Source organism: Pogona vitticeps, chromosome 10 (genome assembly GCF_051106095.1).
Source record: "Pogona vitticeps strain Pit_001003342236 chromosome 10, PviZW2.1, whole genome shotgun sequence".
Taxonomy (NCBI): Eukaryota; Metazoa; Chordata; class Lepidosauria; order Squamata; family Agamidae; genus Pogona; species Pogona vitticeps.
In genome coordinates, this window is record NC_135792.1 from 26780115 (window position 1) to 26794025 (window position 13911).

The 13911-nt window shown below is 51.1% G+C and overlaps 1 protein-coding gene across 3 annotated transcripts in view; it reads left to right on the top strand.

Annotated features, from left to right (window-relative positions):
- The window catches only part of WTIP (WT1 interacting protein), a 34493-nt gene extending 20582 nt beyond the window's left edge, over positions 1 to 13911 (top strand). For all 3 annotated transcript variants that reach the window (XM_020797859.3, XM_072980855.2, XM_072980856.2), the window contains exons 3-8: positions 5840 to 5907; positions 10560 to 10622; positions 10958 to 11088; positions 11623 to 11674; positions 13017 to 13085; positions 13610 to 13911. In XM_020797859.3, the coding sequence (XP_020653518.3) occupies positions 5840 to 5907; positions 10560 to 10622; positions 10958 to 11088; positions 11623 to 11674; positions 13017 to 13085; positions 13610 to 13765 (539 nt within the window). In that variant the 3' untranslated portion in view covers positions 13766 to 13911. The remainder of the gene's footprint in view (positions 1 to 5839; positions 5908 to 10559; positions 10623 to 10957; positions 11089 to 11622; positions 11675 to 13016; positions 13086 to 13609) is intronic.

Here is a 13911-nt window from a genome sequence, read left to right on the forward strand (position 1 = left end):
GGAGTAGAGAACCACTAGCCCAAAATGAGTAACATTTCTAGGCTCCGGTCCGGATATTTTGTCCATTTCTGAGCCGTTGTGTCGCAATAAGCTGTGGAGATTTTAGGCACTGTCGTGGGCAAAATGTGCATTTTTCTTAAAGGTCCCATCAGGCCTCCTGGAAGGCGGGGTTTTGTAGTCAGGCTTTGCAAAACTGAGCAATTGTTCTTCAAACAAATGGACAGCTGCATCTTGTGCGTTTCTTAAAAACTAGCTTGACCAGCTTGCTGTGTCCGGGGTTCCATCCAGGTAAAACCACGGGAGGGAGGGAGGGAGGGAGGGAGGGAGGGAGGGAGGAAGGAAGGAAACCAACCTTCATTTGGGCAAGTAAACCTGAGCTGATAGGGCAGATGACATTCTGCAGCAAAGAGATTTTGTGTGAGGACACCTTGTCCCTCCTTTGTCAAGAAGCTGATGTGGTTTTGTAGTATCTGAACATCCGTAGGGCAAAGAGCAAGGCTTTATCACTTCTGGAGAATTCTTGACAGGAGGCTCTAAAATCCTCCAGTCAGCCCTCCCTGGAAAAAAGATTTGTTTAAATAGCCGAGGCTGCACTTCCAAATACCATTCGCCTAGGGCGAGTCAGAATTGCTGCCCTATGGATAGACACCGGAAGAGCCTTCCTTTCCCCAAAAGGTTAGTGGCCCTCCGGATAGACGGTTACTTCAGAGTGGCAGCGTTTCTGGGTTTGTTTGCAGGCTTTCTACAGCGGTTGAAGTCCAGACAGCCAAGAATCGTTGTTGGTGTGCAGTGCTTCTAGGTAAAGGTAAAGGTTCCCCTTGACAATTTTTGTCCAGTCATGTTCTACTCTAGGGGGCAGTGCTCATCCCCGTTTCCAAGCCATGGAGCCAGCGTTTTGTCCAAAGACAATCTTCCGTGGTCACATGGCCAGTGCGACTTAGACACAGAAGGCTGTTACCTTCCCACCGAAGTGGTCCCTATTGATCTACTTGCATTTGCATGCTTTCGAACTGCTAGGTTGGTGGGAGCTGGGACAAGCAACGGGAGCTCACTCCGTTGCGTGGATTCGATCTTACGACTGCTTGGTCTTCTGACCTTGCAGCACAGAGGCTTCTGCGGTTTAGCCTGCAGCGCCACCACGTCCCTTTTGCAGTGCTTCTAGAACGATGCAAAATAGTCCAGATTCTTCCAGCTGGAGCCATTTAAGCAAACCGAGGAAAGCTTTAGATCAGTGAATCTTGTTAATGATCCAAACCATCTGTGTAGCTATGTCATCGCTGTATTAATTATGTAAGTGGAATGGTGTTTTCTCATCAGTTTGTTTTAGAATGAAGTTTTAATGAAGACGTCAGCCGATAGCCTGTTGTGTCGCTATGCCGGCACCGTGGGAACAAGGTCTCCAGCAGATGGTGGCAAATTGAAGGAGTCCCTGCCTTCAGTATAATGAAGCCGCATAGGATGCAAAATCAAAATAAGGACTTCTTTAATTAGCAGCCACCTGCTGGCCGTGGTGAGGCCATTTCCCCTTATGCCTGCGTTATCAACACAACAGGGTCCCTGGGCCGGCCTTTGCAATCTGTATTTTATTCCCCTTTCACCTTTTTGCCTTTTGGCAGGGAAGGGCAGAAAAGAGGGGCCTCAATTAAACCAATGAATGTATCATCCTTTTATTTATTTATTTATTTATTCAAAGTGTTCCTTTTGTAGCTAGCAAGGCGAAAAGGCTACATGCTGTTGAGTGGAAGGACTTCCCTGCCCCCATGCTTACAGTGGATAAAACATGGCTTGGGAAATGATTTAGGGTACCTTGACCTTGCCATTCTCCTTAGAAAAGACCCCAAAGAGCTCACATCCTTAAAAAGAGGGGAAGCCAAAAAATAAAAGTCCCCCCTTGACAACAACACCCCTTCTGAAAGGACTCTTCCACCTGGGTTGTTTTTTATATGCCACTGCGAATAGAAAGTCAGGGTATGGATGGAGAGTCACATCCGGGCAGTTCACTGGCTTTCTGCTTCAGAGGCCGAGGTGGGGCGTCTGAGGTTCTCCTGGAGGCACGGACTTGCCACCTACCCTACTTTGCTTTCCTCCTGCCTAGGGCCTCTCTGTGCAATTTGAAATAAAATCCATCAGACTCTGCCTCCAGCACAGGTTTTCTTCCAGGGGCTGATAATACCTCGCTTCCTCTCCCTGGGATTTCTCTCCTCTCCCCGGTTACAGTATTTTGTATTTCTTCCCCACCCACCCACCCACTTTTTTTTTTTTTTTTTTTTTTTTTTTTTGGTTAGGAGAGCAGCATAACTCAGCCCCCCAAAAATGTTCTTTTCCCTTTAAGGCCCAATGCAAGAGAGGGTCCCAAAGGTGAAAATGGCATGATCTCTGTCTCCTTCCTTCTCCGCCCTCCTTTCCTCCCAGTGCGCATGGCTTTTTGGAGAGCCTTTTGCTTCTGTGCAGGCTTGGAGTGGGGTGGTGTGTGTGTGTGTTACGCCTCACAACAGAAGCTGGCGCCCAGAAATTCTGTGTCTCCTTTCATGTAGGGTGCTTCGGAGGGTCTGGCAAGGGGCGGCACTTATTAAAGGCATTCAGATTCTGTTTGTGGTGGGCACCATGCATTCACCAACCCAACGTGCTGCTGCCTTCAACGACACGACGTACCATTGTCCGATTTGTTATATTTTAAGGTCCACAAAGTCTTCGCAGTTTTCTGGCTCTGGCCAGCGAACATCTCTCCTTGTGTCCGGGACGTGTCCTGCCAGCCTCTTTGCTTAGGTTGTTATGGACTGAAATTATTTTTTTTATTGCGTGCCCCGAGCAGACGGTTGTCAGGCGAATGGGACGGGCGTCTTCGGCTCCGTTTCAGAAACACTGAAACGAGAGGAAGGACTTGTTCTGTCTTGTTTATTTGACAACTGCCTGGATTTGAGGCTGGACGAATAAAATTCCTTCAAGGCGGGAGGACAGGGTTGAGGGTGCTTGACTCCCAGTGTCTCCTCACTTGCCCTCAGCTTGGCTTCACTGGTCAAGGAAGAAGGGGGCCCTTTCGGATGCCCCAGCGGTGTTTTTATGCTTTGCTTTTTCAGCAGTGCAGGGACGGGAGGCTGGGCAAGTCTCACAAGGTATCAAAGAAGGGGAGTCTTTGGATGACACCCCCACACCCCCAGATTCGCAGGGGGCCTCCCTGTCTTGCCACCGGAGCATCGCTTCGCTTCCAGTGGGTGCAAGTGCGGCCGGGGCCTGACTGCACCCCCTCCGGGTTGTGTTTTTAGGGTTGACATGGGCCCCCCTGTCCGCTCGCCTAGTCTCTTTTCCCTCCGTAGTCAGTAGAATAAATAAAGTTCTCTCCCTCTTTTGACCTCTGTTTAAATCTCACACCCTTTCATCATTTTTCCTGCCATACCACTAGGTTTTAATGCAGTGGTGTTTCTTTAAAGAAAAAAAAAGCGTTGCATCTCTTGTTGCTGGTGCAACCCAGCGATGCTTCCTACCTGTGGGAGGCCGGTGCACCAGTGGCGTGTGGTTCCCACACACATACCGCCAAGCATTCCAGCGTCTTGGCTGCTGCCTCCCCCGCCTTGCTTGGTTTCTAGAGCTGAGCTCCCCTTTTGGCTTGGCTGTGGTCCTGATGAACAGCATCTTCCTCTCAGTCCCGGCTGCTCATGAGGAAACTTGCACTGAAAGGCATGGTCTTCAGGGTGTGGGTGTGTGTTTCACTGCATTGTCTTTGGGGGGGGGGGTTCCTCCTCTTACCTCGTCCCTTGCCTGTCTTCCTGGGCCAAGCTTGACCTCCCAATGCAATTGTGGTTTGCTGATGGGCATCCGTTTGGTCCCGCTCCATCACGAAGCTCAGAAGAAAAGAACTGTGGTGGAGCCTTCTCCCCCCCCCCCAGGGATTAAACTCATGCAGGAGGCTTTTATGCATTCAAGGCAAGATGGGGTACTGCCTCAAGAAGCTTGCGTTCCTGCTTCAGCACCTGTGGTGGGGAAGATGACCCAGAGGGTGGAATGGGCAGAGAAAGAGAAACGCATCTCCTCAGAGGTTTGGCTTAAACCTCTGCATCGGACCAGTGGTGTCACGGCATCAGAGTCCCAGAACCTGCCAAATATTAGGAATGATGGAATTCACTGGCTACCCGTTGAGTCTTTTCTTATTCCCTCTGAGTTTAGCTGCCATTCCCCAGATTGTAGGTTGTTGTAGGTTTTCCCTATTGCAAAGCAAAGCCTGTGTGGTGTTTATGGGAGGGGCGGGGTTGAGTGGGCCATGAAGAGCCATTAGCCCTAGAAAAGACCTTCTCCTCGATTTCCAGCATTTTGATCTCTCATTCCCCTCCTGCGTCCAAATTTACGGGCCCACCGCTGCATCGGAAGAACGCGCGTGGCTTCTTAGTGGTGAATACAGAAACCGAAGTGGGTCTGAGAATTCTTTCAAGTGAATTCCTAGGACACCATCTTTATCAGTCAACAGAACTGGGGCAACTCCTGTCTCGCCACCCTCCCAGCTTGTGCTGGGGAGAGAGATAGCACCATGCGGCAGAGCAAAGGTGGTCTATGTAGAAAGAGGGGGCCCAGGGAGAGGGAAGGAGTTCAGAGCAAGACAGCTGGACAGCTCAGCTGAGATGGGAGCAAGACGCCCAGTACTGTGGTGTTGGTAATCTCCAGGATAGACTACTGCAATGCTTTGTGGGCGGTGCCACCCTTGAAGACAATTTTGAGGCGGAAAGAAAGGAACGAACACTTGTTGGAATTTCAACAAGGTCCAGTCCGTTCAGAGTTGTCCTGGATGCCTCTTTGTTTCCAAGCCAATTTTAAGAAGCTGGTGCTCGCTATTAAAGCTCTAAAAGGCTTGGAAAGCTCTAAAAGGCTTGGGATCTAAACAGCTGAAGGCGCTCTGGCTCCCATCAAAGGTGGAGGCCGTTCTCTGGGTTTCTTCCCGAGGAGAAATGGGTTGCAGAAGAATCAGGGAAATAAATGGTCTTGCTCCCTCGCGGGTCTTCACTTGGTTACCAGCGTGAGGATTGTTTCGGTGACAAGTTAAAATATCCTTATTTGCTCCCAGTGTTGCAAACTGTTGCGCTGGCTTGTGTTCATCAACTCTGCTAGTTTTTATTATATCTTTTATTATGGCGTATTCTGTGTTTTATACCTTTTGTGTGCTGCCCCAGTGTCCTTGGATGAAGTGGAGTTTAAATGGATATATTTTTTAACAATTAATCAAGTCCATGAAGACGAGGAAGGCTGATGTGAGAGAGGGGAATGTGTCCCACTTTGACGCGACCCTTTTGGGGGGATTTCGCTACTCCAGCAGTTACTTCTCCTTCTCCCCACATTGTTGACAAGACCCCCAAGTCTTTTCAAGAGAGGAAGAAGGGATGGGAAGGGTCCCACCCACTCCCCGCCTTCTATGAGCATCCTTAAGTTAATTTCCTTCAGATCCACACCCTGATCTCAGTGGAACACAAGCGCTCTGTGAAGGACTGAAGATGCAGAGAAATTCTTTCATAGACTAGGTTGTTGTCCGAAGGATGGCCCCACTGGGAATGACCCCCTTGGTTAAATTCTGCCTGCTTCTTAATCTTGCAAGGAAATCGACATCTTATTCAGGAAGGCTGGTGTGTTGTGAATACTCGGAAGCCCCCTAAAGTAGGAAATTGGGATAGGGGTGGAAGGATGAGAGTTAAATGCTCCCCCACGAGTGCCATTAGCAAGTGCATTCTCTCTTTCCCCCCCCCCCCCAGGTTCTCTGGAGGAATTTGCATTAAATTCCCCTCCATTTCCACTTCCCCCCTTTTTTTCAGCAGCTGCTTAAGTGGAAGACCCCGGGGTCTGACTGTAATATTTTTAACAGGGAGAAGATTGCGGGGAAAGGCGTTCTACAATGTCAACGGAAATGTCTACTGCGAGGAAGACTTCCTTGTAAGTAATACCTCAGTGCTTTCTGTGTCTTAGTGGCGGTGGGGTAGGGTGGATATTAAATGAAAGCAAATGGCCTTCGTCGGAACTGCATGATGGCTACCAAGGTTATTAGGGGAAGCAAACGTGGGTCATTTTAACGCCTCCTGTTAAGATTCTGGGCATGGGACCCCGGCTGTCCTCCTTTACCTGTCTTCCCATGTGCCATCCTCAACAGGCCTTATCACTTGAAAATGGGGTGGGTTCTGATCGTGGGGATGGCAGGCGGGGGCTGTATTGAGGAATGGCTTCTGTTTCCCTCTTCTGATTCAGGCTTGGAGATGGAAGGGGTTTTGTTTTGTTCGTTTGGCAGAGGTCCCATAACTGTGGACTTTGAAGTCAGCCCCAAACACTACCTGGGAGAAGCCTGTAATGGTGCTAAATTTGTCCGCAGCTTCTGGTGCCTCTCCGGGAAAAAAACAGACCTTTTAAAATCCGGGATGGCGCTTCCCGTTGTGAAGCTGAATGCGAGGTGGAGTTTATCCCTCTCCTCTTTAAAACCTAAACAATGTGGGCAGAATATTTAAAACAAGGCAATGTTTCCAGTCAGTGTTTTTGTATCGCAAGGAAGCGAAGTATCGCCCGCTTTTCGGCTCGGGCAGGTCCGCCCTTCTCCACACGTTCTCTGCTGGCTGTGCTGGTGTGACCGTTCGTTCCCAGCATCCCATGACCCGCCCGCCCGGCTGCATCTGGTTTAGATGCTGGGAGGCTTTTGTTCCTTTCGAGTAGAATCTTCACTCGGTGGTTTAGAGCCAGCTGAGGAAATGTTCAGAAATGACTTAGAGGAAGGGACTATTCAGTGCTAAAATGCTGAAGGGGAAATACCCTCCCATTTGCTGCAAAGCCACCCTACACCTGGAGCAGCCGATTCAGTGGCATCTCATTCGGAGCAACGTCTGGACCCCTGTGTATGCAACCACAGTACAAAAGGGTTTGGCTTTGGCTTTTTGAGGCTCCTCTGGATCAGTACAGTGGTGCCTCGTTTGAAGAGGATAATTTGTTCCGTTCAAATTGCTGTTAAGCGAAATCCTCGTCAAGCGAAATGAAAAAGCCCATTGAAATGCATTGAAAACCGGTTCAATGCGTTCCAATGGGCGAAATACCTCAGCATCCATCAAAGATCCTCCATAAGGTGGCCATTTTCCGGTGCCTGTAATGTGAGGAATCCGTCCTAAAGCACAGCGGGGAGCCATTTTGAAAACCCGACGGTCAGCTGTAAAGATCGTTGTTAAGCGAAAAATTGGTTCCTGAAGCAGGGAACCGATCGTCCTAAAGCGGTTTTTCCCTATTAAAACATTGTTTTGCGATCGCAAAAACTTCATCGTAAAGCAATTTCCTCATCTAACGAGGTAATCGTCAAACGGGGCACCATTGTATCTGGGCATCGCAGGAACACTAGGTCTCATGATGCACCCTTTGGTTGTGTTGTTGAATTTGTGGGCCAATCGTGTTGTGTTGTTTCCAAAATGAAAAATCCTGCTCTTGTTCCTGTCTATTTTTTAAAATGCAGTATCCTCATTAAGCACAAAATAGGGACTGAAGGAAATTGGCTTAGTGGCGCTAGGGTCAGCTTATCTTTTCTCTCTTTAAAATATCCTAATTTATGGCCACCCGAGGAAACGTCTGTGGCTGAAAAGAGCCCGCAAGGCTGTTCTCCTCAGCAAAAGGCCTATTCCCTGTTGATCAATAAAGGCTCCTTTGCATTTCTTATCAAATGACAGCCAGATGGTTCGGTTAAATGCAATGTGGCTGGACAGTAGAATTAGCTGGGTTTATACCGCTGATAAGCCTGTGCCGTCTGCACCTCCAGAAACTTGCCACCTGTTTTCTCCAAGCTCTGCGGTCACTGGCCATTCAAAAGGAAGCGGGCTAAAAACTAGCCAGATGGCCCTGGTTGTCATCATCCGCTGTCTTCTGGTGACTGATGTTGTCCCATTTCCTTGGTGGAATATGAGAAGAAAAGGAGGAGCAGAAAGCAGGAAGGGGCACCAGTGCAAACAGCCTGGAGGAGCCCTTGGGGGGGGGGAGCCCTTCGCATCAGCTTGTCTGCTCAGGCGTCTCTGAAAACTGCCGCCTGTCTTGATTTTATTTTGAAAGTAGGATTCAGACCAGTCCACAACAACTGGGATAACCCCCCCAAAAAAAGATAAACAAGACAGCGTAATCTTCAAAAGGGTTTAAAACACAATGGAATTCAAAGCAATTGAAAAAAGGGAAAGCACCTTCAAGTCGGTGGTTGTCCCAACCAGAGTAGAGCCGTTGGGTCAACGGCTTCATGGTGTGAATGCACAAGCCCTCTTGTCTCAGCGGGTCTACTCTAGTCAGAAATGTCAGTCCGGATGGAGTCCGATTCAGGCTCCTCTCCTCGTCAGCCAAATGCGCCCCCAGCCAAAGGGGGTGCAGTCCTTTCTCCAAGCCAGTGGAAAGGATTGTGTGGGTCACTCCTGGGCTGATGAGACAGGAACTGGTGCCCTCCAGATGGGGGCTAGATTACAGCTACCATCATCCTCAGTCAGCATGGCCGTTGTCTACCCTGGCCAGGTTTGAGAGACGTTGTAGCCCAACACAATCGGAAGATGACACCAGGCTGGGGAAAGGCTGTGTCATAAACGTGGTGGCTTTGGGACATGTGCCTTCTCCCCATGGCGTTTGAATCCCTGCAACAGATTTGGGTGTCCCAGTGGCTCAAGGATGCTTCCTGGCCCATGTGGGAGCCAACTCAGATGTTGTCCCCCCCTCAGAGTCCATTCAGTCTGAACCGTCCCACTTCTGTGAAAAATCTCCCCGCGTTATCCATATTCTCTCCAAGACCTCTTTGAGAGTCGTCCTGCTTTCCATTTGAAGAGTATTTTTAAGGAATCCTGAAAAGTCTCGTGGAACCGCTTGCCTGATTGTGCTTAAGTGCAGGCAAATATCAGCAAAGTATGGGCCATAAATTGTGGACTGGTCCTCAGCGGAGCCCGTGGAGGGTGGCACAGTGGCATGGGGGTGGGTGGGAAACTACCAGGCCCCCCAAGGGGAGAGAAGCAGGGCGGGGTGTGTGGGTGGGAGCCCGGTTTGGAGCCCGGGGCTCTTCCAGGACTGACTGTGCCTCTCCGGATGAAGAAGAGAAAGGCAGAACAGGAGCGAGGGGATTCTGGGGCGTATAGTGCCAACCAGGTGGTGGTCCAAGTTCTGCCCTCACCTGCCTGTGCCAGGGAGTGCTGAGCGCCCCTTCAGCAAGGGCCTGGCTCCGAGGAGGAGCATGCCTCCCGCTCTCTCCCCCCCCCCCGCTAGGCTGTCAAGGCTAGTCTGGCTCAGACGTCCCACCTTTTGCCCTGGCCTTGCCTGGAGCCCCGAGCCTTATCTGTAGGATGGGGCTCGAAGGCAAGCTTTAGAGCAGCCCTCCTCCTCCTCCTCCTCCTCCTCCTCCTCCTCCTCCGTTTACTCAGATAATCAAATATTGGACTGAAGCGTTGGCTCAGTGGCCGGCATTGACAGGGCATGACCGCTCCGGCAGGAGAAGAGCGGAGGGCAGGCCCATGGCATCGCATTAATGGTGAACTGAACCGAGGGGAGGTAAAGTCCACCCCATAGCAAATAAGGGCTTAAACATTAGCCGGGTGGAATTCCAGGGAGGAGATTGTGGCCGGCTGGTTGGTGGCAAGGACCCCTGAAGGCCGCGGCTGCTCTCAGGTGAGTGGCTCGTTTGGGAAGAAGACCTTCTGAACACGCCGCCTGTATCTTTCCTCCACACCTCATCCTTTGCGGCTGGGCTCTGCCGTTTCAGGTGTTGGTCTCCATCCTCTTCAAGGAACGCGGCTGACACGGCAAGGACCCCGCACAGACGTCTAGGAAGACTTCGGAGGCGAAAGGGGGCTGGTTTCGGGAGGGTGGAAGGCACCTTCCCCCCCGCCCGCCCCCTTCACCATCCAAGCTTTCTCCTCCTGCAGGCTCTGAGGGCTGAGGTCAGCTGGCTCGTGGCCAGCCTCCTCCCTCCCCCTTCCCAATCCTTCCCAATTTTGGAGGCTGCTTCTTGCTTGTTTCCAAAACACCTCGACTGGTGCGAGTCCTCAGAAGCTGAGGAAGGACGAAATCCTTGTTGAGGAGGTTGCCGTGTTCGTCTGGGCTAGCCTATTAAGCAAAAATAAAAATAACAACGAAGACAAAAATGTTGTGACACCTTAAAGGCTCGCTGCTCTATTTTAATGTGAGCTTTCGTGGACAAGTCCACCGTTCTGTCCACGAAAGCTCACATCGAAATAGAGCAGTGAGTCTTCACGGCGCCGCGCCGAGATGCTTCTGGCCCTCCATCCGGCAGCCTCTTGACTCATGGATACCTGAGCGAAGACGTTTCAGGCGAAGGCTTTTACGGGACCATTTTGGCATCTCACGTTCCCAGTTTAGGCCGTGGGGCCCGCCACCTTCGGCAAGATTTCCGTTGTTGTTGTTGTTGTTGTTGTTGTTGTTGTTGTTGTTGTTGTTGTTGTTGTTGTTGTTGTTGTTGTTGTTTATGTGGGGGAAACACTGGTAAAGCAAAGCAGATTTAGAACTCGTACAAAAGTGTAGTGGGGTTGGTAACCATGCTTCTCTCTCTTTCTCTCTCTCTCTCTCTTCTTTTCTTCTTTCCTGACCAGTATTCAGGGTTTCAGCAAACGGCGGACAAGTGCTTCATCTGTGGGCACCTCATCATGGAAATGGTAAGAGCCCCGGGTTTTAACGTCTGGGGCGTCTTCTCTTCCTCTTCTCGTGGCTTGGCCAGGCTGCCCAGGCTCCCCCAAGATCCATGGACCGTGCGCTTTAGGGCAGTGGCTCCCCCACATGGGGTCTCCAGATGCTCTTGGACTAAAACTCCCAGAAGCCATCATCTTCCTCATCCTCATCCTTGTCATTTTAGAACTTCAGAGCTGGAAGGGATCCTAGGGATCATGGGGTCCAGCCCCTGAGGAGGAGGCCCAGCGGGGGAATTGAACTCCCAGCCTGAAGCGCTAAGCTCCTCCAGTACCCTTGGGCGTCTCTTTGCTTCCCTCTCCAGATCCTGCAGGCCCTCGGAAAGTCGTACCACCCGGCCTGCTTCCGCTGCATCGTGTGCAATGAGTGCCTGGACGGAGTGCCGTTCACGGTGGACATGGAGAACAACATCTACTGTGTCAAAGACTATCACACGTGAGGACGCCGGCCAGACCCTGCCCTGGGGGTGGGTGGGGGGGTGGTCTAAGCAGTGCATGAGACAGAACGGGGCTGGCAGAGCCCAAGACACAACAAGGGGCGCACAGGGCTCCCATGGCAGCCCCACCGAGACTGGCATGAAACCTCCAGCGTATGCCAGCGACCTACGGAAGAAGAGAGCCAGCGGGGTATCACGAAGAGGACGGAGGACCCTCTCCGTCCAGCTGCCTTGGAATTTCGCCTCACCTTCAGGCCTCAAGGAAGGGTGACGAGGCAGAGGGAGGGGACCTAGGGCTGCGTTAGCACCTTTGGGGCCTGATCCCTGCCCCCCCAGACCCCTAGAAGTCTTGGCAGTTCAGAGCACCGGCTTTTACCAAGAATCTGCTGGTTCTCAGTCCTACTGGAGGCGAGCTGCTTTTCTGTCTTTGCCCATGAGATTTTTTTAAAGTCTGCTACCTTACCCTCCTACCTCCCACTTCTTCAAAACAGAACGATGACCTTCCTTTTTTCTCTTTCTCCTCTCAAATCCAGGGTTTTCGCACCCAAATGCGCTTCCTGCAACCAGCCAATTTTGCCAGCACAGGTACGAGACCATCCGTGTTTTATGTTTGATGTGTTGTGTGTATGGACTTGTTCGCTGCCTCCTAAAAATGAGTAAAAAGTGGGCGCTGGTGGGCTTTCTTCAGAAGACAGCCTGGAGAAGCCCCTGCAAGGTGTTCTGCCAGGGGATGGGGTGCCGGACTGGAACTAATCCCCATTTAGCTCTGGAAAGGCCGTTGAAGGAGGAGTTCTGGTGATCCATCCCTTGAGGGCCTCACTTACAGTGGGGTCTTGACTTGAGAACTTAATCCGTATTGGAAGGCGGTTCTCAAGCCAAAAAGTCTGTAAGTCAAGTCTCCATTGACCTGCAGTGCATTGAAAACCGATTAATCCCGTAACAGGCCGTTTTTGTTCCATTTTGGTTTTTTTCTGGTCTGTAAGTCAAGTCTCAGGCTGCAAGTCAAACCTAAATTTTGCGGCCAGAGAAGTCTGTAAGTCAAACTGTCTGTAAGTCAAGGGTCCACTGTACTTCGCAAACCCTGTTAAGATCACCCTGAGTTGGAAACATCTTGACAACACATGGAACAGCACGGCCAGGGGTCTTTTGCCAAAAGAAATGGAGGGGTGGGGGAAGAAGGCAGCCCCCGGTTGAGGGGGGCAGTGGGGCCCCCCTGCTCCTGATTTAGGGAAGGACCCCAGACCTCAGGGGGGCTTCGCTGTTTTGCGGGTGCCTCCGTTGTTGTTCGCTCTTCTACGTCTCCAACCCTCTGGATTGTGCTCCTCTTGTCCTGTGGGTCAAGGGGCTCCCACACAGACGCTCCCATTCGAAAAGGATGTGACTTTTCCATCTTTGCATTTGTGAGAAAGAAGAAGAAGAAAACAGAAGGGAGTGATGGAAAACACTCTACGAGTTACAAGCAAAGGACCCTGTTACCTGGACACGCCTCCAGGCGCGTGTGGTCCTGAGTCTACGAATAAGGCACAGCAATTGTACAAGAGAAAACATCCACTAGACAGAGCTTGGCCATGTTTACAGGAGTGCCACCTGCTTATTCCAGGCAGAAGAGTTGCTTGGGCCAGCGGTCTTCTGGCTTATGTTACAATCCCGTTTCGTGGAAGTTCTGAAATCCATCTGGTTTACGGCTGATCCAAAATAGAGGGTCTGTGGCTTGTGGGTTCTGGGGTGGGGAGAGTGACCTTCTTTATACTATGTATCTGCGTTGAGGCACCTGTGCAGAAGCCTGACCCACCCCACCCCCCATCCCCACTAGGAACAAAGGAAACCCCCCTTCACAGCTGCCAAAACAGTGCCTTTTTCCCCTCAAAAAACTCAAGATACTTTTGCCAGTCTTTAACACCCTCCTTTGCTCTCCGCTCCAAACCAGGATTCCGAGGAGACCATCCGGGTAGTGTCGATGGACAGGGATTACCATGTGGAATGCTACCACTGCGAGGTAACTCTTGATCCCTTCACTGGTCGGGATATCCTTTGTGGAGTCCACTTTTCCACCACTGAATTAACACCCTTAGACATTGGTTTAGGCCTTAGTGGATCCCAACCTTGGGTCTTCAGATGTTCATGAACTACAACTCCCAGAAATCCTGGACAGTTCCCTGAGAGACACTCTGTGTGGAGCATAATGGGCAGAGAGACTACCAGAGCCCTAATGCCTTGCAGCTCCTATGCAGTTTAGCCTCAGCCACCCACTTCTCTATAGTCTTTGTGAAGATTCATCCTGGCTTTATTCCTGAGCTGCAAATGATTCAAAACAACTGAGGGGACCTTGATGTTTCCCCCCTGTTCAATATAAAGCTCTCGAAATTCTAAAGCCCTGAGAATTTTAATGTGTCAAGCATTTGAAAACGAGTCCTGAATAAGACCTGTTTAAAGCAAGCTAAAAGCAAGTGGGAAGGATTAAAAGACTACACTTCTCCTAGGCCTGCCGGCCGACCTAACACATAACCTTCTCTCCCTTAGGACTGCGGGCTCCAGCTGAATGACGAGGACGGCCGCCGCTGCTACCCTCTGGAGGGACACCTGCTTTGCCACGGCTGTCACATCAGGCGCCTCGGCGCCAGAGGGTGCCTGCCCCACCCTCCGCCTGGGTATCCGATGCACATTACAGAACTCTGAGGCCTCTCCCTTCCCATCCCCGTGGAACGAGGGGGTTCTCGCCAGAGAGGAGCTCCGCCGGCAGAACAACCGGGCGTATTTATTGTTCAGAGACTGGTGAGAGAAAGAGGAGCACCTTTCCTGACTAGGTTCCAGCGGGCTGAGGA